Source organism: Desmodus rotundus, chromosome 1 (genome assembly GCF_022682495.2).
Source record: "Desmodus rotundus isolate HL8 chromosome 1, HLdesRot8A.1, whole genome shotgun sequence".
In the NCBI taxonomy this organism is placed as follows: Eukaryota; Metazoa; Chordata; class Mammalia; order Chiroptera; family Phyllostomidae; genus Desmodus; species Desmodus rotundus.
Window position 1 is genome coordinate 101510587 of NC_071387.1, and position 26408 is coordinate 101536994.

The following is a 26408-nucleotide window of genomic DNA, read 5'->3' on the forward strand; positions in this document are numbered from 1 at the left end:
TCCCTTTTTAAGAAAAAGAAATTTAATATTAATCAACTATACAACTATTGCAAAGCTCATGTAAACTTACCCAATTGCTTTATGTCACTTCATTGTTATCACTGAATTCATTTTTGTTACTGTTACGTCAGATGGACCTAAATGGGCACAGTCAGCAAGTGAGAAAGCCTTTAAACCCCAGAGGTAACAGAAGGATATGCCATTGTAACAGGGTGCAGCCAGGGGCCCCCAAATAGGGATTTGAAATGGGGTCCAGAACTCAGGGTGTCCAGGAAATAATAATAATATAGGATGTCCTCACCCCCACAAGTCTGAACTGGGGAATGGGACACATGAAGCAGGGCCATTGAGAGTTATTCTGCATAGCAACAGTTTTGCAACTAACCTCAGGCATGGTCATTTAACAAATCTATAACTTTCAACCAGTTTCGTGGATATGTTAAATAGCTGTGGCCACCATGCTTTGAACCAGGGAGATGAGAGTAACCCACCCAGGATGTAACTGGGAAGCAGCTCACCCTGGTTACAGCCCCTGCCTGAGAGCTTGGAGTTGATTGGTTCCATGCCATGGAGCCACGCCTGCCCAGACTTACTATGGCAGCCCAGAAAAGCTGGAAAAATATGGGAATGCTGACAGGTGTAGCCAATTGTGGGAGGAGTTAGAAATGGAAGATTGGTGCTGGGATTTAAACCCAGGCGCGGCACCCATGCTAGGAGGGACCACACGACTTTGGAGTAAGTGGGTACCCACGCTGCTTTGGTGAGAGAGGGAGAACCACATGGCTTTGGGGCTCCCTTTGCCACATAGCTTAGGAAGCTGGGAAGCAAGATGTGGCAGTGATGCCGAGCACTCTCTTAGCAGTTTGGAAGAATGCGGGAGAGATGCTGCAGAAAGGAAAGGAGTAAAATGACTCTTGCTGGTGGGCCATGAGAAGGTGTCACATGGGTTTGGATTAACTGGAGATCGCAGTGGCGACACAGCTGATGGTGCTGGGAACCAAGGGCAGCCTGCCAGCTGAGCACGGATTGTTACTGGGAAGAGCAGGGGGCTACCAGAGCCATGGACTTCTATTTCTTTTCCTGAGATCTGGTACCCCGGACTGGACATAAGGGGGAAGGAAGGACTGTGTGTGTTTGTGGGTGTTTAAGGGACTTTGGGATTTTAATGAAGGCATTAAGTCATTACTCTAAGTCTGTACAACCTTTGAATAAACAATTCCTTTCCTTTTCACCAATCTCTGACATTAAGAGACGTCATTCCCTGGCGGTGGGCAAGGCAAATCTAGTACAGGGAAACCTGGGGAGAAGGGGGAGTCTGTTCGGTAATAGTCTATCGTTCCCCCACCCCCACCCCCAGGTCTGTTCTGTAACACCATGGGCTAAATCTGGTCTACAGATATGTTTTAGTTGGTTCACAAAGTGTCTTAAAAATTGGGACATTTCCTAAAAGTTTGGATTTCAGCCTTTCTTGAAAAACAAAGATTTGGCAATGGTGGGTCCACAGCCCAACATGGCTAAAATGAGTTGGAGCTGAGAAGCACCCACCACCTTTAAAGCATGTTTTTCCATTTACCCTACCCTCACTGGTCCCTGTCATCTTATACTTGGCCCCTCCACCCCTACACTTGTGGAAGAAAAGGGGCCACATACTGAACCTGACACACTCAGGGGAGGTCTGCACGACTGCGTTGCAAACTGAGAGACTTAAAGTAACCACAAAGGAGGATCTAAAATTAACACTTACCAACTATAAGCAGTTCATGGCCCTGTCCTAGGCCGGTATCTTGTTCTAACAAAGGTCAACCTTTACCTTAATTGAGCTTGTCTGTGGTCTTTTTGCATCTAAGATAATAAACCTTTGCAATGTCAAAATAATTTCCTTTTTCCAGCCCCCTCAGGGCACAATCTCCCACCACAGCAGAGACCTCTAGAGTCCCTCATTAATCACTATGCTGAAAATGCATAGACTGGGATTTAGCTGCTGCATTTTGCCTTTCTTAAATAATTATATTTTGGAATGTAAAAAAAAAAATTAAATAGAGTCTCTCATTGTTACCGCGTTCTCTCGCATACCACCCCTATGCGCTGTATGTTAACTATGCTGTACCCACCCACCAATATAAAGAAGTATGTGTTTATCACTTTACTTTTTATCCAATCCCAAAGATTTCCCCACTTTGCTTTCTCCCACCTCCCTAAGCTATCACTCGTGGATTTCATGTGACCCCCTTATGTCTCCTCGTTTGATTGTAATGTATAAAATAAATAAAGTGTTAAACTGCCATTCTTCAGGGCATTTCTCAAACTACTGAGATTTTGCTTCCCAGTAATTATCGCCAGTTTGGATCAAATAAACTCTCAAAAATTCTCGGTAGGTTTGAATGTTTCTTATATTGACAGACTGTACCTCCCTGGCCCTGGCACTGGGGGTCTATGACCCCTAATCTCTCCTAGGAAAGAGAGAAGCCGTGACCTGGCTGTTTGGGATCGTGTGATTGTATTTCTACGAACTGGGGGCTGGTAGGAGCAGAGTTGGAGAATGTCATCTTTACCATTGCAGCGGTGACCAACCTGAGCTCCACAGCAGGGAAGAAGGAAGGGCCGAAAACGTTACTGGACAGCAAGTGGGGCCCTGCTGCCCACCACCTGCTAGGCAAATTCTGGAGGCAGAGGTTTGTTGAAAAAGGAAAGGAGTCGTTACTCAAAAGCTACACAATAGCATGTTGAAATAACAGCTTTCCACAAGCTTTAGTCACTTAAACCTATCAACTAAGACTAAAATCTTTAATTCTTGAGTTCTCCTATCATTTCCCCTATTAGTTTTTAATTATCTTATTTCTATAAGGTTAGTTTACAAACTAAAATAACATAAGATACAAAAGCTACACAATTTGGGAAGAATTGCAGGCTTCTTCCTCAGAGCCTGTCCCCTCTAGAACTCCCAAAGAAAAATAACCCTGCCACCCTCTGCCAGGACAGACCAATTCTAGGCTGCACTGGGAGTTCCTTCTCCCATTTAAGAGACTGTCCTTTGGGAAGTGTGGGCAGCTATAGCACGACCACCAGGCAACCTTAAGGAACAACAAGAGAGACAGTCTCTGCCTTCCTTCTGTTTAAATCTTCTGGCCCATAATTCCATGCACAACAGAGGCAGTTCAGTTTCTCAGCCATTCCTGTCCTAGACTGTTCACCATTGCCTCAGGCAACCTCCTCCTAGGGTCCCTCCCTAGTCCACCCCAGTAATCTGATCAGATCTGTTTGTATCAAAAGGATATGGAAACCCAGAGAGTGACCATCTCACGTGTTCCCAGATCCATCTGCATTGAGAGAATGATCGTTTCTAATAGAGAGTTCAGAGCTCCAAGCTGCTGCGAACTTGAGCAGAATAAATTACTTCATGAATGGCAAAGTTGAACTGACATCCTCTAAGTTTCCTTCCAGTCCCATGAGCCTATGAATTACCAGCTTTGTTCCTTTATGTTTCCAGTAATTTCACTTGATTATCTCTGAAGACCCTGGAAGACACCACTCAGTTGGCAGCCCTTCTGGTGATGGTTCCCCCGTGACGGATAGCCCAACTCTTCCGGGACTGTTGGGCGCTAGTGCAGCAGAAACTTCAGGAGAGCCCTCTGTGGGGACCAGCATTAGTGGCCCAAGTTCCAACTACCTTTACAGAACAGCAAATGACATTAATGCAAGTGAGGAGAATTTCAGCCTTTTAGATAGTGTCTTTTGGATGGCAGCCCCTAAAAACAGACACAGCATTGAAGTAAACGGGTGTAGGAGAAGAAATCCTCAGAAGCTTATTGAAGTTAAGAATGACATAGCCCTGGCTGGTGTGGCTCAGTGGATTGAGCGCTGGCCTGAGAACCACAGGGTTGCCGGTTAGATTCCAGTCAGGGCACACGCCTGGGTTGCAGACTGGATCCCCCAGTGTGGGGTGGGCAAAAGGCAACCACACAATGATGTTTCTCTCTGTCTCTTTCTCCCTCCCTTCCCCTCTGTCTAAAAATAAATAAATAAAATCTTAAAAAAAAAAAAGAACAACATAGACGTTTGTCCTGAATGTGGTGAATGTGGTCACCTGAAAGAGAAATGTGTCCTTTGTGAATATTGCTATGAGAAGGTGTGCAAGGAGACCGCAGAAATAAGAAGACAGGGAAACAAGAAGGGGGCCCTTCTAAGGTTCCTACTGTAGAGACATGGTGCTCTACACGGGAGAGACACCCACACCATCCGAACAAGGCTGGGACAAGAGGATCATTGAACGAGACAGGAAGCGACCATCCTGGTTGAACCAGAATGGACATGAGATGTTTAAACAATGTGACAACATAAAACATTTCTTCAGGAAAAGAGAAAGATTCTTTGTTTTTCATGTTTTGTGCCTATTTTAAAATCATCAGTGTAGCTTAAAACATTCTTCCTAAGCAATTAGTTTTGTGTAGATAATTTGAAGATACATCAGGAATTAAGTCTGCAAATGTTTATGCAGAGGCAACCCCCCCCCCAAACTCTCAAACCTAAAAGGCAGTCTCTCAAAAGGTGGATGCCAGCAATATGAAGATGTCTGGTTAGCTTGGTGCATAGCAGGATGATTTAGATTTCACAGGGCCTGTTTCCAAGAATGATTAATAACAACAACAAAAAAAAATTAGGAGGTCACTGTACTGAAGTCCTCATTCTAAAAAATTCAATGCACTTTATGTAACTGAAGGAAGAAATGTTAGCAAAAAGAAAAATGACCAGCAGGGAAGGAGGGCAAAAAAAGCATTAAAGAGCCTTAAGTTGTGTTCTTATTTTAAACTGACACCAAAGAAAAGACACTTTTTAATAGACTATTCCCTTAATCTTCTCTAAGCCAGTGGTTTCTATACATCAGAATTTGCACGCACGGGATGGGTGAAGCCAGCTGCAGTAACAACAAATTCCTTAGATCTAGTTACCTACCCCTGAGGTGGCTGTTTATTAAGACACACAGTGAAAACATTTAGGTGAGCCCTGCTTTGTTCACTGCAGGAGCTGGAGCAGAAAGGCATGTGTGGTTATCTCTGCATAGGAAACGAACAGTTATGCAACAAAATACATTTCAAAAATTGGGAAAAACTCAGAATTCTCCTTTGCCAGCATGACGGTGCACTGTACATTATTATTTTGTTGTTTTTCAAGTGGAGGTGTACCCATGTGTCGTTGGGGCTCTGAAATTTTACCGTACCTAATGATTTGTTTTGATTTTTTTGCAGTAACTTGCAAAATATTTTAACAGAAACACAAAATGATAATTCACAACTAAAGGGTAGTTTCACAGAAGAAAGCCATCCCTTTTCTAAGGTGATGCTTTCACACTGGCGTCTACTGATTGCCAGAGGATCCAGAGCTTTATTTTCAGCATCTGTGATTTGTTTTTTTCCTTGAAAAAATTCCTTTCATTTTTCAGATTTGCAAAAAACATTGCTTAAGCTTAAGCTAGTTCAGGCAGAAGAATATTTAGCTTTGAGCTGGAGCCACCCATAGTTTATTTAAAAGGGCTTCTAGGAAATCATTAGCACAGAAAACCCAGACAACTGAGTGGAGGACATAGTTCATCTTTTTCTGCAGGGAACTGCACACACTGCAGATGTCACGTCTGGGAGCATCTGGGTTACATATTTCATAAGGAAGTGCTACAAGTAGAGAAATTGTGAGCTAGCTTTTATTACCTCTGAAGAGACTGGCTGGAGGCCTTCTGTCTTCCTTGGAAGGGGCCCTCACATGGGGAGGGGAGCAGCAAACCCATGGATTGGCTGTGGACTTGGCCAGTCCCATTGTACCGTGGATGGTCAGTAGCTGCAGGATGTTACAGAGTAGAGCACACTTAAAACTCCCTACTAGCTCCCACAGACCTCACTACCTCAGGAGGGCAGGAAGGGTCTAAGGGAACATTAAAATGAAAAGTGAAGAGGGGGGAGATGTTTGAGGAACATGTATGATTTTTGCAACATTTGTTTCTCAAAGCTCAAGTTTTTGGTTTTAGCCTGGAGAAGAGGGAGGGGGAAGGGGAGAGACACACAATATGTTCTGTCTGGGGATGTGGGTAGCTGCGGCCTATGTACTCATTCTGGTTTTTTCCAACAAGCTTGGGATGGGTCCATTACCATCACCCACTCCATTCCCTTGGGGTTCTCTCCTTCCTAAAAGGAAAGAATAATCAGTCTTCCTGCTATCCCCTAAAACAAGAACACACACCCCCTTTCAATGTGGAGGATTTTTGCTGCTAATCTCAATGGAACTGTACACCTGAAGCTAATATAAAATAATATTGAGGGAGGGTGGAGGTAGGGGAGGGAGGTGGGTTCGGCAGGGGTGGGGTGGAGGGATGGGGAGAAAAGGCATACAACTGTAACTGAATAACAATAAAAATTTAAAAAAATAAAAAATAATATTGAATGTCAATTGTAATTGAATATATATTTTTGAAAGATTTTATTTATTTATTTTTAGAGAGAGGAGGAAGGGAGGGAGAAAGAGAGGGAGAGAAACATCAATGTGTGGTTGCCTCTCATGTGCCCCCTACTGGGGACCTGGCCTGCAACCCAGGCATGTGCCCTGACTGGGAATCGAACCAGTGACCCTTTCGTTTGCAGCGTGGCACTCAATCCACTGAGCCACACCAGCCAGGGCTGAAAATATATTTTTTAATATTTTAAAATAAATTTTTAAAAAATCACCCTGGGGAAATAGATGAGGGAGGAAGAAACTAAAATACAAAAAAATGAGAAAGTTACAAAACTGAAAAGAGATTGCATATTAGTGAGCACTCCTCCAGTTCCTAACTCACTCTGAGAGGGTAAATTCAGGTCCCTTTGCCTCTTGTTCTCAGCTTTTATTCCTGAAAGTTGTGCTTCTCAACCAGCACCCTCCCCTACTCTTTCCCCTTAGGCTTTGGACTCCCTGTGGGTAGTAACTCTGAGCTCTGCTTGGTATTCTCAGTGTTTAGCAGTCTGGCACATAGGACTAACATACATTGAGCATTTATTACGGGGCAAGTACTATATGAAGCTTTTACATAGATAACCTCACTCTTCAGGTGATACTCTAAGGTACTTACTGTTATGTCCCATTTTATTTTACTTTTTTAATTAAAAAAATTTTCAAATCCTCACCTGAGGATATGGTTTTCTTTAAATTGATCTTTTTAGAGAGAGAGGAAGGGAGAGAAAGAGAAACATCAGTGTGAAAAAGAAACATCGAGTTAGAGGGTGGAGGAATTGAACAGAAAGGAAAATGGACTCAAAAAAACAAAAAAAGAAAAGGAAAAGAAACATCAGTCGGTTGCCTCCCATACATGTCCGTCAACCTGGGTTCAAATCTGCAACCTAGGTAGGTGCCCTGACAGGGAATCGAACCTCCAGTCTTTTGGTATATGGGAAAATGAATGCTCCACCAAACTGAGCCGTCCAGCCAGGGCATTACATCCACATTTTAGAGAATGGAAACTGAGGCAGAGAGGTAAAATAAGTTGCCCATAGACACATGGCTGGTATAAGTGGCAGAGCTGGGATTCAGTCCCAGGCAGTCTGACGCTAAAGCTCATACTCTTAACCACAATGCTAGAAACATTTAATTATTGGTTAAATATATTAAAAGAGCTCTTTTCCCCATTTCCAACCCCATGACACCCTTTTCATTTTTTCTCAAAAATGTCCCTTGCTTGTATCAGTGCTCTATGTTCTCTAGCCCAAACTCTCAACTATTCTTGCATTTTACAATAACCTCATAACTGTTCTTCACTGAGCTAGTGTTTTTTAAAAGAAATTTGTTGTTTATTTTTTTAAGATTTTATTTATTTATTTATTTTTAGAGAGGGGTGACGGAGGGAGAAGGAGAGGGAGAGAAACAGCGATGCGTGGTTGCCTCTCACTTGCCCCATACTGGGGACCTGGCCTGCAACCGACGCATGTACCCTGACTGGGAATTGAACCAGCGACCCTTTGGTTCACAGGCTGGCACTCAATCCACTGAGCCACACCAGCTGGAGCAGCTATTGTGGTTTTTTAATTGATTGATTTGAGAGAGAGAAGCATTGATTTGTTCTTGCACTTATTTATGCATTCATTGGTTGATCGTGGTATGTGCCCTGACTGGAGATCAAACCCACAACCTTGGGGTATGTGGACACTCCTCTAAGCAACTGAGCTACCAGGGCCTGGGCCAATGGTTTTTAAACCTCTTTGAGTCGCAGAACCAGTGGAGAATTTTATTGATGGAAGATATGTATTAACATGCATATACACAAAAATAGCGAGTACAGTGAGGCGAGGGACAAAGGGAACAGATCATCCTAAAACCATCCATGAGCCCTTGGGTTCCCTGTCCATTATTTGTAGTGGTGGTGGTGGGACTGGATAAGATGGCATTTGTGCTGCCTGTCACCACCAGAACCAATAAGTAGAGACAAGGATTGAATCTTTATGGGTGCTTTATTGGGATGCTGGTGATCTGAGGACTGTGGGTTATGTACCCTCAAAAACCATCTTAACATTTCATCTCAAGTCAACCTTTTTATAAGTAGAAAGGGTAGGCAAGGAGTTTGGAAAAAAGGTTCATGGGATAAGAGTTGCAATCCACTAGTAATTTTCCTAGTACTTCTTCATCTGTTGATGAACATTTTTTAAAAAAGATTTTATTTATTTATTTTCAGAGAGAGGGCAAGGGAGAAAAACATCGATGTGAGAGAGAAACATCAGTTGGCTGCCTCTTCCACACCCTCAACCAGAGACCTGGTGCAATAGAGACAAGTGCCCTGACTGGGAATGTAATGAATGACCTTTCAGTTCCCATGCTGGTGTTCAATCCACTGAGCCACACCAGTGAGGGCTGCTGATCAACAATTCTTTACCTGCTCCCCTCTCGAACACAATGGCCCAGATACTATCTCCATCTGCCTGCTTGTGGACTCCATGGGGCACAAAGGTAGAACTGCTTGTCAACCTCCAGGAATCAAGTAGGCCATGCATTCCAGTTTCTGGAGTAACAGCTTTCTACACGCATTAATCACATAAGCCTATCAACTATAGCTAAGGCTAAAATCTTTAACTCTTGAGTTCCCCTATCAACAGGAGGTGTGAAAACTGAAACTCTTTTGCAAGACTTAACCAGACCAGGTTTACTTTTCTGGCTCATCACATACCCTTAGTTTAGGGCTTAAGCAAACAGGGCAAGCACTTTCCATCTCTAGACATCTGCTTTTGAACTTCTTGCTACTTGGGAGTACTTTTCCCCTCCATCCCTACCTGACCCACTTTTCATTACAGGAATGTTACCTCTCAGATACCTTTCCTGACACCCCACTGAGAAACCTCTTCACCTGTATGCCTGTAACCTGTCACATACCTACTATGATAGCTCTGAATTCGTTATGTTAGTTGTTGAGGTCTCTCTTCAACGTTCTTGCTGCCCCACAGCAGGTACAGTATGTCACTCATCACTGTATCCCCAATACTCTAGTTCGTGCGTGGCACGTAGTAGATTCTCCCAACGTTTATTAAATTCGTTTTTGGGGAACTTGGCTTTTACTCCACGTCTGGCTAGTTCACTACAGGTTTGGAGGCTAACATGCTTGGGAGAAATCTGAGCGATCAAAGTTCGCCGCGTGGGACACCAGTCAGAAAGTGAACTTGAGGTCAGACTTTGGGAGCAGAGAAGAGACTCTGGCCCCTTGTGCGGACACTTGGTGAGTAACTCGAATGAAGTTTAAAGGGTCAGGTGGAAGAACGCTGCGCACTGAAAGTCGGAATCTGGGCGACAGACCGTCGCATTGCACGCCAGGATTTGTAGTTCCGCCACTTGCCGAGCACCTCAAACCAGTTACGTACGACCACATCTTTACACAGATAAGGTGCGGTCCTGATCGTCTGGCACGTAATTACGAAGTTCTCCAGGGCAATTATACCTGGTAGCAACCTTCAGAGCAAACCTCACTTTGGGCGTTGGCTACCAGGAAGGGGCATTAGGTACTACCGCGCGTGCGCAACGCTTGGGTTTCTGCGCGCGCGCAGCGGCCTCCCTGCCACCCCGCCTTTCCGGGCGGGGACGCACTCTGCGCGAGTTGTCCTCGCGAGGCCTCCTGGAGCCGGGTAGCGCATGCGCAGTGTCCCCGGGCCAAGATGGCGGCGCGGTGCTGCACACGCTGGTTGATGGTGGCTGTGGGGACCCCTCGGCCTCCGGCTGCAGCAGGGAGAGGGGCCCGGCCGCCCAGGGGGGTCGTGGTGGGGGCGTTTCTGGGCCGCAAGCTGAGCGTTACCACCTTCGCGCCTTCACTGGGAGCTCGCGGCCCTGGGGCGCTACTGACATTGAGACCCGGTGTCAGCCTCACAGGTGAGGGCAGGCTCCAGCGTCAGAGTCGGGGCTCCAAGGCCTGGAAGGGATTGACCCATCTCGCTCCAGTTACTGGGGTAGCGTGGTGAAAGGTGTTTTCTGACGTGTATGCGGAATTGGATAGGGAGACCAGCAACCAGGAGGCACTGGGGCCCTAGTGGCTGCTCAGAAAGCTGCATGGAGTCCCTGGTGGCGGGGGTGAAGTGCTCCGTAGGCCGTGATCCTTCACCTCTGTGTCAACATTTCTGGAGGCCTCTTTCCGGCCTGCCGCTGCTCCCTGTCCCTGTTCTTTTCCCTGCATCTTCTAGCCTGTAGCAGCAGAAAGGAAGAGGTAGCTGCCATTCGAAGAGCATCTGCTCTTGTATTAGGTACTTTGTGCCTTACCTCCCTTGATGGTAACACCGATCCTGCAAGGTGGGAATTGTCTTCCCTGTTATAGAGAGTGGGAAATTGAGGTTCTAGCAGAGGAACTGACCTGCCCAAGGTCATAAGGTTACGTTAAGAAGAGTTGTCCCAAACCGAGAGCTGTATTTTCATAGCTTTCACGCTTTCCACCACATGGTGTAAATTGAAGGTTATACTGAACAGTTAGTTTCTTTTAGAAGTTCTTAAGATGGTAAATGTAGTAAAAATACGAACATTTATTGAGCACTTACTATATACCAGGCATGGCCATTTCCATGTAGTAGACACTGTTGTTAACTTCATTTTGTAGATAAAAAAACTGAGGCTTAGATGTTAAACAACTTGTAGGATGTCACAAAGCTAAAAAGTGGTAAAGCTTTTCAAAACCTACTGCTTAATTAATAGCCTGGCTGATAATTAATATTTATTAAGCCTTTAGGTGCTTAGCCACAATAGTTTTTCATGTGTGTTTAGTGGCTTCTGTTATCTGTGAGAGAAGGATGGAGGAATCATTATTGAACAACCATGTGCCTAATTGGGCTAGTTGTTTCTGTCCCCTAGAATTTGTGTAAATGATACTTACACTGTCTGTAGTCTTACAAAGATCATTAATTAAAGGGCCCTGACAAGGTAATTTCCTGCTGGGTTCCGGTTTTGCAATAGCATTAAAGTATCAGTAATTGCAATTGCTTCATGGAGTGAAAAAACCCACCTCCACCAGTGTGTGTTTGAGTGTGGGTGAATTACCCGTATTTTGCCGTGTATAATGCACACCCACGCTTTTGGCCCAGACTTTCAGGACAAAAATCTTTTGTTTTAATTTTTTAATTCAATTTTTTAAATTTATTTATAGTTAGATACTTGTTTTTTGTATTATAAAGAAATTTTAGCATTTATTTTTGAACATATTTTGGTACAAGATATTTTATGTAACAAATAATTACAAAACCCAAGAACAGATATAAGGTATGTCAGGCACTACCCATGTATAATGCGCATCCTTATTTTCCCTCAAAAATTTGGGCAAAATATATGCATTATACATGACAAAACACAGTATTTAATCCCTCTGAGCTCTTAACTGTGAAAGTTTATTCATTTGCAGGTATGTATTGAGGGCCTGCCATAATGCCAATGGCTTTTCTAGGTACTGGGTGGGCATATGAGATTGGCCGTGATGTTAGTCGAGTGATCCCATTTTTAAATTCTTTTTGTGCCACCTGTATTTCCTCATGGGTGGAACAGTAGTGTGAACAGGTTTCCTCAGGATTATTTGAAGTGATGTCATTCCGTATTTCTCAGTATGAGTAAAAGTGGTCATTTTTAGATTTTTGCCTAACATTTTGTAATGTTTAGTTAAATTTGTTCATTCTACATTTGTACAAGTTTGGGGGGCATTTTTGATAATTGTGTGTATGTGTGAGGGAGACACACACACACAGACAAGCACTAAATATTGTGTCTTGTATACAGCCATTACTAAGGAACTGCAGTCAGCTGTCCTTTTCTCCCAGGAGAGCCCATAGCCCAAGATGGTCATGTTTTGTATCAGGTGGCATCCTCCAAGATGCACTCTGATATCACATCTAAAGTCATCAGTTTAGCTCTCAAATTTTGGTCTGTGATCTCATCCCAAATCAAGCAGTATAATTAGGTGACATAAAAACAACACTTTAAATTCAACTTTTCTCCTAAGCAGAGAAAGAAGGCAGTTGTTTGACATTGCTCTGGCCATTCTTGGAGTGACTTGGAGGCTAATCCTATTCTGCATTATTCTAAAAAGGACAAGACATGTTTTTATTGGTCATATTGGAAAATTTGCCTAATAAATTAACTCTTTCTAATCATTGCTAGTCATCAAACTTGCCCTGACTGGTGTGACTGAGTAGATTGAGTGCCAGCCTATGAACCAAAAGGTCACCTGTTCAATTCCTTGTCAGGGCACATACCTGGGTTGCAGGCCAGGTCCCCGGGTGGGGGTGTGCGAGAAGCAACCAATCCATGTATCTCTTGCACATCGCTGTTTCTCTCCTTTTTCTCTCTCCATTCCACTCTCTCTAAGAAATAAAATCTTTAAAAAAAGCCATCAAACGTGAAGTAGTTAAAAGTGATTTCTCTTTATTCCCATGCAGCTTTACACCATTCTAACCCAAGTTCAAATTCTCTGCTTATGATGTTGGAGCTGCAGCTGCCAGAGCCTTTGTCGCTGCCAGCTTCCTCCTTCTGGATTGGAAGGGATGGGAAGGAGAGTCTGGAACAGGCCAGGGTAACTGCTCATTCCTGAGTGAAGGGGGAGTTGATTACTAGAGCTTTCCTAGCTCTCGTGTTTTTCTCAAATCTGACCAAAGAAAGACAACAGTGGTCTCTTAGCCCCTACTGTTTCCACACTGTCTGCTTTTCATATTCCCAGAAGTCTAATGCAGCAACAGAAAACAAGTACAAGGGATACCGAAAGTATAGATTTTCTTCCTGGTTCTGATTTTAATCATTCTGACCATTCCTATCCATTCTACTGTCTGATTACTCCTTCTCTTGCCCTTTTCTTCCATGTGCTTTATACCCTTTTGGCTTTTGTGCTCAGATTAACACTACTTAGTGTTTCAATCCTCCTTGTTTGTTTTTTTGAGAGCTCTTCCTCACGCGAACCTGATCATTTACCTGTTTAATACTTGTAGTGGCTTCATATTGCTCTCAGGATAAAATCTAGACTCTTAGCATAGGTCAAAGGCCCTTCTGTTTATTTCTAGGCCCCATTATTCATCGTTGTCTTTAACCACTGCAACCACCACATACAGGCTCATGTGCACGCATGCATGCACGCACGTGCCCACATGCAAACACAGAGTTGCTAGTTTAGTACCTGCAGTTCCTAAACGCACAGGAATGAACCACTCCCTCTACACCAAAATTGATTATATGATTTAGCCACCAAACAGGGCACTTTTGAAAGTGAAAGGGGATGCTGTTACGAATAACACTAGGACAGCTGTGTAAATCTAGATGGATTTAAACCCCTCCTTAGTCTAGCTAATTTCTGCAGTTTAACAGCAGGAGCCCTAGCAGACCTTCCCTGAACTTCATAGATTGGGTTGCCAGTGGGGTGAGTTTTACCCTCCATAGGATGTTAGGTAATGTCTAGAGAGGTTGTCAACTTGTGGGTGGGAGAAGGGGTGGGTAGTGCTACTGGTACTAGTTGGCCAGGGGTGCTGCAAAACATCCTACAATACATACTAGGTATATTAGTTTGCTAAGGCTGCCATAACAAATTACTGTAAACCGGGTGGCTTACACAACAAAAATTTATTTTCTTTTTATTGTAGTTCTGGAGGCTAGAAGTCCAAGGTCAGTATTTTGTCAGGGTTGTTTCAAAGATCCTATCACCAAATACAGTCACCTTCTGTGGTGCTGGAGGTTAGGGCTTCAACTTAAGAATTTAGAGATGGGGGACACAAGTCAGCCCGTAACAATAGGACAGTGCCCACTCCCCTGCCCTGCAGAAACTGATCCCGTCCTCCACTGTGGGGAGGTTGAGAAACCCTGGTTAGGTGACCCTTTAATGTGTATTCTTACTCTGCATGTCTGTGCACTAATAAATGTCACACGCTGCCTTCCACACTCGCCTGTGGGACTGCTGAACTTGAGGGCATTGGCTTGGACTCTTACTCATCTTGAATCTCCAGTGCCTAGTACAGATCTTGAATAAATGTTAAGTTCCAGGAGTTCAGTGTCATTGATTAATTCACTGTCATATCCCCAGCATGAAGCCTAGTGCCTGGTAGATGCTCAGTGAATATTTGCTGCGTGAATAAATGGTAGTAAATATTTGTAGGTATTTCCTGAGTGAATGAATAGTGAATATGGAAGCTTCTCTACAGGCAAACATTTGACTTAGGAACCTGTAGCTGTCTCATGATCCTCTTTCTTTTTCGTTCTTTTTTAAGATTTTACTTACTTTTTTTTTAGAGAGACGGGGAGGGAGGGAGAAAGAAAGGGAGAGAAACATTGATCGGTTGCCTCTTGCATGCCCCCAACCAAGGACCTGGCCCACAACCCGGGCGAGTGCCCTGACCTGGAATTCAACCTGCGACCTTTCAGTTTGCGGGACAATACCCAACCCATTCTTTTTCTTGACCCTCCTTTTCCTTCTGCCTTAACTTGGCCACCTCTTCCCCCAAATTTACCCTACCCTTTTTTCCAGTGGTGACAGGATGGGTTGGGGGCTAGGAGGCAGCATTGAGATTGTAGATCAGCTCCCAGAGCTTCAGTTTGTGACCCAGTGAAGTTAGCACTCTGCTTCATGCACAAAGGGCAGTTGAGTAGATGTCTGTTGTCCTTTCCTCCTAGCTGCTGATGCAAGGGACCTGAAAGGAGGCAGGGTATGTGGCCACCTGCCGTGTGCTTTGATTCCTTTCAGGTTGTCTGCTCTGTGGTAAACAGAGATTCTGGCACAGGGCCTTTTAATCTTCTGTGTCTATATATATGTATCATTTTTAGGGGAGAGGGACAGTGCTTTTATCAGATACTCTGAGAGATGTGTGACTCTAAAGACCAAGAACCATTTTGTTAACACAGTGCTTCTCAGACGAGCATTGGATGTAATCACCTTGGAGGGACTGTTACCTCCACAGTTTCTGATTCAGGTCTGGGGTGGGGCCTGAAAATCTGTGTTCCAATAAGCTGATGCTGTTGGTCCAGGGACCACACTCCGAGCACCACCCTACCCTGTCAGCAGATATCCACGGTTGCCTGGTAGAGGGAAAGAACCTGGACATTAAAAGAGACAGAGTGTATGAAAATAGCTGGCATGTGGTGAGTTCTCAGTGTTATGGAAGCTAAGTCCTATAAATAAAATAACTTAGGTTTTATTAAATAACCCAAGTTATTTTATTTATTTATTTTTCATTTTGAGAGTGTGTGTATTAAAGCTGAAGACAGTTTTAATAAAAAGACAGTTGAAACAAGGGAAAGGCTTTAAGGTAGAAGAAGCAACAGGAGAGAGCAAGTCAGAGAAAAGGAGGCCTTGGAGGTATGTTCAGAGGGTAAGCCCGGGATGACCCGCTGCTGCTCACTGCTCCCCTGGTTGCACGTGTAGGAGAAAGATGACAGAGACACAAGGAATGGGCATGCTCTAGGGAGAGAACAATGTGGGCTCTTTGTTTTGAGGCTTTTTTTCTTTACTTTGGCCATCCAGGATCCTAGGGGAGGGTCTTAACAGATTATTCATTAGCTTTTTAGGTGTGTCCTTCAATTTGTTGATTTAACCAAATGTGCACTATAGAGGGGTCAGGCTTTTTTTTCTGGTTATTTTTATTTTTTTGTTTATAGTGTAAATTTTTATTTTTATTTTTTTTCCATTACCATTTATCCCCCTACACCCTTTTCCACCTCCACCTCACCCCCTACACCACAGGGCTAAGTCCCTTTTTATTATTATTATTATTTTTTTTTTTAGATTTTATTTATTTATTTTTAGAGAGGGGAAGGGAGGGAGAAAGAGAGGAAGAGAAACATCAATGTGTGGTTGTCCCTCATGCGCCCCCTACTGGGGACCTGGCCTACAACCCAGGCATGTGCCCCGACTGGGAATTGAACTGGCCACCCTTTGGTTCGCAGGCCAGCACACAATCCACTGAATCACACCAGCTAGGGCCCTTTTTATTATTTTTAAAAATATTTCATTTGTTTATTTTTTAGAGAGAAGGGGAAGGGAGGGAGAAAGAGAGGGAGAGAAATATCTGTGGGTTGCCTCTCGCACGCACCCTGACCAGGGACTAAACCTGCAACCCAGACGTATGCCCTGACCAGGAGTTGAACCAGCAACCTTTCACTCTGTGGGACAGTGCCCAACCAAATGAGCCATACTGGTCAGGGCACTAAGTCCCTTTTTAATCCTCTTCAGTTGCATCCCTCATCTGCTGTACTGTTTGTTTGGTGGTTTAATGAGGCTACTACAGAGGTAGTGTAACCCAGCAGGATTAGCCCACCCAGTTTTATATTGACATTATTTTCCATCCTTTTTATACGGTGGCTTTAGCCATTTTTGAAGTGCAGTGAGTTTGGTCTTCGTTGGGCTTAGAGAAGAACAGGCCCTGAAGTTGTGATCTATTTGCTCCTTCACAGGTATAACCTGGCTGGTTGTTTATTCACAGTTTCCTTTTGTTGAACATACACCCAGACTGATTTTCTTTTCTTTTTTTTCTTTTTTAGGAGTACAAAGTTACCCTTTTGTTTGTACTGCCTCTTTCCACACGAGCACTCCTTTGGCCAAAGAGGATTATTACCAGATATTAGGAGTGCCCCGAAATGCCAGCCAGAAAGAGATCAAGAAAGCCTATTACCAGGTCTGTATGGAAGCCAGATTTTAGAGACAAGATTGTAGAAGGAATACTGTGGATCTGGTCTGATCCTGATCAGCGAGGTGCATGTGCCTATACATACAGGATGCAGGCAGCTGACAGCATGGAATGATATGATGAAGACGGGCTTTGTTGGACTGTATGTTTCAGTGCACGTTGCCATACCCATTAATGCTTCAGAAAAGAGGAGTCAGAACCAGAGATTAAAAAAACATTTTTCTTCAGCTGTTTTTGTACTTAGATTTATTCTGCACTGTCTGAATTAGTAGGCATGCTGGTTTAAGTTTTAGGTAGTTATTCTTTGCATTCAGATGAAATTTTATGGACTTAGAATTATTTCTTCACTTAGCTCAGAAAGTGTGAAGTTCCCATCATTATATCCCAGAATGTAGTAGGGCTAGTTATCTAGACCAATAGTTCCCAGATTTTTGCTCTGATTAACAAAATTAAAATTAAAAAATGGCGGCACCAGTGTAGGATTGCCAGCTTTTGTATTTTGCCTAATACAGGTGTTAAAAATAACAAGTACAAACTATTAATGTCATTGGTAAAAGAAATAGCATCTAAACACCAAAAAAATAGTAAAGCCATAATATCAGGATAAAGAAGATCTTTAAGTATGAATTAAATACATTAATTACCTTTATGAAAAATTTACTATAGGAATTTTGAATTTAAAAATAATTTTTTTGTAGATGAGCAAAAACTTTGTCCAGGGTCAATATTTGTGAATCAAGTAGTGATCAAGACCAGACCTAACCGCTTATGCCTTGGGCGTCTACTCTTTACCTCTTGCTTTTTTCAAAAAGTGTACAGTTCACCAGTTTTTACTATATTTAGAGTTGTAGAATTATCATCACAATTCATTTTAGAACATTTCAACAACTCAAAAAGACACCCCATGCCACGAGCACTTAGACCCCATTCTGTGCCCTTGCAGTTGTGAACCTGCTTTCTGTCTCTATGGGTCTGTCTATTCTAGACACTTCAGAAATAAAATCACACAGTATAGAGCCTTTAGTGACTGTCTTCTTTCACTTGAGCATGTTTTCAAAGTTCATTTGTGTTGTAGCATAGATCAGTACTTCATTTCTTTTAATGGTCAAATAATATTGCATTGCATGGATATGCTACATTTTATGTATCCATTCATGAGTCAAAGAATATTTGGATTGTTTCCTTGTTCCCACTTTTTTCTGTTTAAGTAGAGATGCTGTGAACATCCTTGTGTAGACCTGTGTTTTCATTTCTTTCGGGTATGTACACGCACATAGGAGTAGAATGGTTGGGTCAAATGATAACTCTGTGTTTAACCTCTTCGGGAACTGCCAGACTGTTTTCCAAAGCAGCTGCACCATTTTATATTTCCACCAGCAGTGTATGAGGCTTCCAGTTTCCCCACATGCTGGCCAACCCTGTTATGCCTTTTTGATTCTAGCCACCCTAATGGTTGTGAAGTGGTGTCCCAGTATGGTTTTTTTTTTTTTCTTTAATTTTATTTATATACTATAGAGAGAGGGGGAGGGAGTGAGAAAGAGAGGGAGAGGAACATCATAATGTGTGGTTGTCTCTCACGCACCCCTCACTGGGGACCTTGCCTACAACCCAGGCATGTACCCTGACTGGGAGTCAAACCGACAACCCTTTGGTGTGCAGGATGTCACTCAATCCACTGAGCCACACCAGCCAGGGCTTCCACTATGGTTTTGATTTGCTTTTCCATTGTGACTAATGGTATTGAGCATCTTTTCATGTATCTATCAGCCATTTGTTGTAAATGTATTCAGATCCTTTGCCCATTTTTTTTTAGTTAATCTTTTCATCACTGGGTTGTAATGGAATGAGCAAAGGCATGGGGGAAGAAAGCAGAGATCCTGGCTTGAGAAGAGTGAATAGCATGTCCCTTTTGAAAAGGTGGAGGCTGCAGCCAAATTACTGGGCATTTGAGGTGCTTAGGAAGTGATAGGGAATTACGAGGTGTGTCCAGAAGGTATCCAGCCATGTAATATGAAATAGAGACATTTATTGAAGAAGATACAAGATACAAGAAACATTGTACATAGCACAGTGATGCCTCAGTCCCCTTCAAAGTAGGCACCTTGGGACCTCACACAGTTCTCCCAGTCACCATCAGCCTCCCATCATCATATCATCTCATCGATGATCTGAAATGTCTTCCCTTTCAAAGGTGATTTTAGTTTTGGGAAAAGCCAGAAGTTGCAGGGCACCAAATCTGGGCTGTAGGGGGGCTGAGTCACCTGGGTGATTTGATGTTTTGCCAAAAAACTCTGCACGAGACATGATGCATGAATGGATGTGTTGTAGTGATTAAGCTACCAATCACCAGTTGCCCATAGCTGTGGCCTTCTGAGTCATCTGAATAGTTTCCACAAAGGAATGTTTGAGCTTTATGCAAAATTTGATGCAGATTTGTTGTTCTGCTCCACAGGTGGCAAACACAAGGACCATGGGCTGAATCCAGCCCTCCACCTTGTTTTATCTGGCCCAACACCTTGTTTCTACCCGGCGGCAGTGCTAAGCTCTTGCTTAACTGTTAAGGAGTAGTTACTTTCATACAGTCCTAAAATTATATTCTGTCCTTTGAAGGCAACCGCAAGGCTGATGTGGCCCCTGGTGAAAATGAGTTTGACACCTGTGCTCTACTCAGTCAGTTATCTTGAATGTGAGGGCCACATAGTACACAAGCTCACTCACAGCATCTACCACCCCCAGTACAGTGAAGTTGTCATTGTTCACGCATGCACATTTCAGTCCACTCTCCTTGGCTGCCAGGTTACATCGATGTTGCACAAACCATTCTTGCTATATTAACAATGGTTGTACTTTTTCCAGACAGACCTTGTAATTTAAAAGAAAATAGGGCCCTGGGTGGTATGGCTCAGTGGATTGAGCGCTGGCCTGCAAACAAAGGGTCACTGGTTCGATTCCCAGTCAGAATACATGCCTGGGTTGTGGGGCCAGGTCCCCAGTAGGGGGTATGTGAGAGGTAACCACACATTGATGTTTCTCTCCCTCTCTTTCTCCCTCCCTTCCTCTCTCTAAAAATAAATAAATAAAATATCTTTAAAAAGTTAAAGAAAGTAGGGAACTATTCAGACTTTTGGATGTGAAAATAAAAAGATCAAGTAAAGCTGTGCAGTTTAAACTGGAAATTTTTAAAGCTGCCTTAATGGAACAATTATTGGAGTCAGATCATGATGAAGCTTTGTGTGTGTTACATCATTTAATTCTCATGGCAAGAGGCTTGGGAAGGTTATGACACACATCCTAAGCTACACAGCTATTTTGTAACATGTAAGACTAAAATACAGGTCTTTCAGACTGTAAAAGGCCTCTCTTCTCCATGTGCCAATCTCATGTTTCAGCATGTCTTGTCTTGGAGTTTGGGACCATCCAATAGACAGGCATAGCTTGTCTTGGCATTGGAGCCAGCCTTGCCTTGTAGCCCACTGTGATGGCCATGCTTGAGATGACTGCCCCTGCTGCTCCCCGACCCCTCCCACCTTCAGAGCTTAGCTCACAGGCTCTGGCGTGAGGACCAGCATCTCCAGAACTAGGTTAAACAGCCAACTGCTGGCAGTGCCAGAACCAAAGGGCCTATCAAGGCACTGGCAGCTTTAGGATTCTGTTTCTGTGCACCTCCTTGCCATCACATAAAGGACCTGTGGCAACTCAGGCTTGGAAGGCTCAGGAATTGCGGCAAACAGTGGTGAACACCTACAAAATACACAGTACTTCTCAGCACAGCCAGCAGGTAGCCTTTGTTTTATGGCTGCTCAGCACACCTGTGTGCTCCGGACAGCCAAGTGAGATTTAGTTTTGTTTTTAATATTAAAATCTGTTTTGAGTGGTAATATATTTCCCTTGTTAAGAATTCAAAAAGTACAAGTTAATTTCATTGTACAAAAAGTGTAATGAAAAGTCTTCCTCTTTACCATTCATTTACATCTCTCCTGTAGCAGTCAGTGTTACCAGTTTATTGTATGTTCTTCCAAAAATAATTTAAATCTGTCCCATTATTTTCTTCTTTTTCTACATAGATTAAAGTATACTGGGTATGCTATTTTGCATCTTTCACAAAGGTGCCCATGTTCTAAAGAATTACTTATTATTTTTGGTAGAGATTTGTTGTGGTTGAAAAATGTGTACATACCTCAGATTTGAAGAGATGGTTTATTTTTAATGTCTTAAACCTAAACCTTGTTTTAAGAATTTCTGTTGTTTGTAAAGTCTTAGCTGCTATAAAGGAGGCGAAATTGTGACTGGTACTTGGGGTTCAGTTTTAGTCATCCTTTTGTGTTCATAGTCATTGACCATTTCCTCCCATAGCTTGCCAAGAAATATCACCCAGACACGAATAAGGATGATCCCAGAGCCAAGGAGAAGTTCTCCCAGCTGGCAGAAGCCTATGAGGTAACATGACCCACTGGTGTGTGCACTTGCTGTCATTCAGCTGCATGCATGTATGAGAGTGTGCTGCACAAGCGACCTGACGTGTCGTGAGGTCCAGTACAAAGGCTGTGTCCCCACACCAGATCCCCTTGTTAAAGAAAAAAAAAAAGATTACCAGGACTCACACTAGATCTTACTTCTTGGAAAGTCAATGAAAAACAGGATTCAGTCTTTATTAACAGAGCTGGACTTGCAGCCAGGTCTGGGGACACGTTGTTGCCTTAATTCCACAACTATTTGATCACCCCCTCCTACTTAGGGTACTGCTGTCTGGTGGGGATGGCGGGTCCCCTAAAAGTAGAAGACCAGCACTGCCCTGGAGGAATTTAAAATGTAATTGGAGGGAGGGAACATACATGAAACAGCTCCTGAACAATTGGACCTTCTTCCCAGGCTTTGACTGTTCCAGAGGGGCTCAGCATATATAGGAAATCGTGTATCTGCTCTGTGTGTGGGTACATTCCCCCATCACCACTTGACAGTTACAGACTTTGTATTTGTATCTCTTTATTCTTAAGTATTTCTGTATTTTCTAAGAACAAGAACATTCTTTTCCCGTTGCTACAGTACAGTTGTCAAAATCAGAACAATAAATGTTGATACATTCCCATTATTTATACTTGGTGTCTGTGTCCCTGGGCCTTGGGAGACCTGTGAGCACCTGACTGCTGTGCCTTTTGTGGAAGGTGCTGAGTGATGAATTGAAGAGGAAGCAGTATGACACCTATGGCTCTACTGGTTTTGATCCTGGGGCTGGTGGCTCTGGGCAGAGCTACTGGAAAGGAGGCCCCACTGTTGACCCAGAGGAGCTCTTCAGGAAGATCTTTGGGGAATTCTCGTCATCTTCTTTTGGAGATTTCCAGAGTGTATTCAGTCAGCCTCAGGAGGTGAGCTTATTTTGAAGAACTATTCAAATTTTAGCTGCTAAATGTGATACAAACAGATTTTATCAACTTCTGTTTCTCAAAGAAAAATGCAAAACAGCTTAAATGGAATGATCTGGTGGCAGCCATTTGGGTAAGAAATCATTCCAAAATTTGAAAAATCATATAGGTAATAATGAAATACATCCATTTTGACTTGAGCCTTATCTTACAGTTGCTTAACCAGGCAAAACATGAGGCTTTCAGAGTCCATTTTTAGGGTGTTATTTTATCTAGAGCTGCTACGTTATTCTAGGAGAGCTCAATCTAGTAGGGAGACATCTCAATCCTACTTTTTCTGTATTTATGTCCTAATAAGATCTTATCAGATTTGAAGAGAGAGGAGTAATATTTATCATTTAAGTTATGATTGTGGATCATTTGAGCTGTTTGTAAGGACTGTATGCAAGTATTATCTGTAAGTAGTTTGTTGAAATGTACATTTTTACTTAAATATTACTCTCAAAAATCCTAAGGAGTAGGGCATAAACAGTTAAGTGAGTCCCATCTATTCTTACTTGGCAGAGTAGAGGAAAGTAAAGCAGTTAAAAAGTAAGGTAACGAGGGAGGGAGGAGATGAATAGGCAGCAGAGAGGATTTTTTAGGGCAGTCAGAATACTCTGTATGATTTTATGATGATATATACATGTCATTATGCATTTGTGTAGACTCATAAAATGTGCAATACCAAGAGTGAACTCTAATGTAAACTGTGGGCTTTAGGTGATTATGATGTGTCAGTGTAGGTTTATCCTCGATTAAAAAAGATTTGCCAGTCTGGTGAGTGATGATGATAGGAGAGGCTATATGTGGGTGGGGCAGGAGATACGTGGGAAATTTCTGTACCTCCCTCTCAATTTTGTTGTGAACCAGAACTGCTCTAAAAAATAAAATCTTTAAAGTAACTGCAAACTGCTGGCTAGTCCCTCCCCTACTTTAAGAAAGATAATGGGCCATCCCTTGATTTCTTTAGTACATCATGGATTTGACATTCAATCAAGCCGCCAAGGGTGTCAACAAGGAGTTCACTCTGAGCATCACTGATACCTGCGAGCGATGTGATGGCAAAGGGAATGAGCCTGGCACCAAGGTGCAGCACTGCCACTATTGCGGCGGCTCTGGCATGGTAAGACCGAGTTAGAGCCACCCCTCCGCCACCTCTCTTCCTGCTTTCCCATGGGACTCCCACCTCATGCCCACTGACACTTCCCCTCACCATCTCTTATTTCTGTGCTTCTGTGAATATTTTTTAAGCAGTACCTAGGGCTTTGGGCATTCATAACTAGGTGGGACTATTTTATCTAGAACATTTTGTACTTTTCCAGAAGTTGTCTTGGTCAACAATACAGACAGAACAAGGAAACTTAGCTGCCTTCTCCAACAATATACTCTGGGATATTTTGGTAATTTGAAACCAACTAGAGGTTGTCGGGGGACACTTACTTTGTTTGAAGTATAATCATTTTTCCTTTTGTTAACTTGTTGAATTAATTCAGAGTTATAGAACAGTATAAGTAACAGTCACTCCCTTCGTCCTTTACCCACATTCATCAATTAACATTTTGTCCTCTTCGCTTTGTCATTTTAAAATATTTTTTTAAAAATTTTTATTGTTATTCTAAAACATTTTTTTTAATAGTTCATTTTTTATTGTACTTTTCCATTACCATTTATCCCCCTTATACCCTCTTTTGCTTTGTCATTTTTGGTGCGCTCACTCTCTCCCTTCCCTCCCTGTGTGTGTCTTCTGTTCGTATGCGCTGCACACATATTTCCCCAACCGTTTGAGAGTAAGTTGCAAACATTCTATTTCTTTATTCCTTTATACTTCAGTGTGTGTTTTCTACGAATAAGAACATTCTTTTACATAACTACAGTACTGTTGTCAAAATTAAGAAATTTAATGTTGATACAATACCATTATCTATACTTAAATTAATTCAATTGTCCTTACAATGTTCTTTTTTTCCCTGGTCCAAGATCCAAACTGGGATCTTGTGTAGCATATGTTTATCTTTCGTCTCCTTTAATCTGGAGCAGTTCCTCAGCCTTTCTTTTTCTTTTATGTCCTTGACATTTTGTTAGGATTACAAGCTAGCTATTTTGTACAATTTCCCTCTTTTTTGGTTCTTACCTCAGAGGTGTAGTGCCCTTTTCAGAGGATCATGTCAAGAGTCATGAAGTGTAAGTTTGTCCATTACTGATGATCTTAACATGTGATCACAAGCAGTTAGTTACGGTCGTGTCTACCTGCATTCCTCTGAGAGAGGGCGCCCCTGGAGAGGATGAGGATTCTGTAGCTACAGTTCTGTGAGCCCAGTTGCTGCTACTTGCTACAGATATTTAGATATTTTTATTGATTCCCAGTTTCCTCTCACTTCCAAGGTCCTTTCTGCAAGGCCTTGAATTGCTGTGGATTTTTTTCTAACATTTCTGGAGTGAACATTGAGATAAGATAGTAAAGCTGAAGTGTAGTTCTCTCAAAATGCAATGTTTAAGAGTGGGAAAAACATTTCCAACTCATTTGCTAAAGGATTAGTATTCCTAATATGTAAAGGGCTCCTTCAGAATAATGAGAAAAAGACCAACAGCTCATGAGAAAAACTGGTCAAGATGAACAGAAGAAGACATGCACGTGGCCAGTAAACATTGCTCTAGCAGTCAGGAAAACATTCCTGTTGTGCACGTGGTGGTCCCAAAGCCTTGGGTGTCCGAGTTTACCTGTGTACTTAAGGGTTCCTTTTTTCCCCTCCTTTTTATCAGGAAACTATAAATACAGGCCCTTTTGTGATGCGTTCCACATGTCGGAGATGTGGTGGCCGAGGCACCATCGTCATAACTCCTTGTGTGGTATGCAGAGGAACAGGACAAGCCAAGCAGAAGAAGAAAGTAGTTGTCCCTGTGCCTGCAGGTGGGTTCTGGGCTCCTCCCCACACACAAGACAGAGCTGAGACGTTGTTTCCTTGTGATTAGCCAAAGCCAATGTTGAAGTCCTAGAGCCCCGGACTGGAGGAGGAACTAGAATCTCCTTGTAGGCTTCTCTTTTCTAGTTATCCTTAAAATCTACACTTACATATCACTTTGGAGAGAAGGGACCTGACATGTCCACTCTTTCCTATGCATGGTGAAGGAGCATCTTCATCATCTCCATCTTTAGTTCACAAGGCCAGCCAGCATTGTCCACACTGCCAGCCCATGGGGTCTGCACCCTGCCCCCTCCTCCTAGATGCCAGGGAAGCCAGTGACTGGTCTCTCCAACTGGCTCTTGTTCCCAGGGTGCTCTTTCCACAGGGCGATCTGATCGTATCCCTCGCCCTGTGAAGACCCAGCAGTGACTCTCAGGGGCCAAGAAAAGGCCTCCTCTCTGGGCTCCTGCTTGCCTCATCAGCCTCCCCTCTCATCAGCCTTCCCCTTGTTGCCTGCCCTGCAGCCTTCATGACTTTCCTGTAGCTCCTTGAATGGGACAGAATGCCTCCCAGAACAGAGCCTTTTCGTATGCTGTTTCCTGTGTCTGAAACTTGCATTCCACCATCTGCTTAGCAGTTAACCGTTTTTATGGGCTTCCTCAGGGAAGCCACCTGGAACCCTTTCTGTTCCTTAGATGTACCTTAGTCCGGAGTTGTGACTTTTTTCTTCTGAGAACATGGCTCTGTCTGTATTGACATTATTAGTATTGTTATTTGATTAATATTTGTCTCTGCTACTGGACTGGACACTCCCTGAGGTGCTACTTGGACCTGGCAAGAGGTAAGTGTTCAGCAGAAGACTTGAATTAATCAATAGAAGGTGCTCTTGTTTGGTTATTGTATGGTGCACCTTTGAAAAGTTATACTTGTTGCCATTATTGGATAACTGTGTTGTTCCTCATTAATGAGAAACAGGAATGAGTAAGGAT

The 26408-nt window shown here is 43.0% G+C and overlaps 1 protein-coding gene and 1 pseudogene across 2 annotated transcripts in view; both read left to right on the forward strand.

Annotated features, from left to right (window-relative positions):
- Positions 1-131: 131 nt before the first annotated feature.
- On the forward strand, positions 132-8431 carry LOC112298447 (large ribosomal subunit protein bL32m-like; annotated as a pseudogene).
- Positions 8432-10112: 1681 nt separating this feature from the next.
- DNAJA3 (DnaJ heat shock protein family (Hsp40) member A3) overlaps positions 10113-26408 on the forward strand; it is a 31276-nt gene continuing 14980 nt past the window's right edge. Inside the window, exons 1-6 of one of the 2 annotated variants that reach the window (XM_024553310.4) lie at positions 10113-10356; positions 16969-17102; positions 21468-21551; positions 22277-22477; positions 23487-23639; positions 25277-25424. In XM_024553310.4, coding sequence (XP_024409078.2) covers positions 10146-10356; positions 16969-17102; positions 21468-21551; positions 22277-22477; positions 23487-23639; positions 25277-25424 — 931 coding nt within the window. In that variant the 5' untranslated portion in view covers positions 10113-10145. The remainder of the gene's footprint in view (positions 10357-16968; positions 17103-21467; positions 21552-22276; positions 22478-23486; positions 23640-25276; positions 25425-26408) is intronic. The other variant, XM_024553311.4, reaches the window with a different exon arrangement.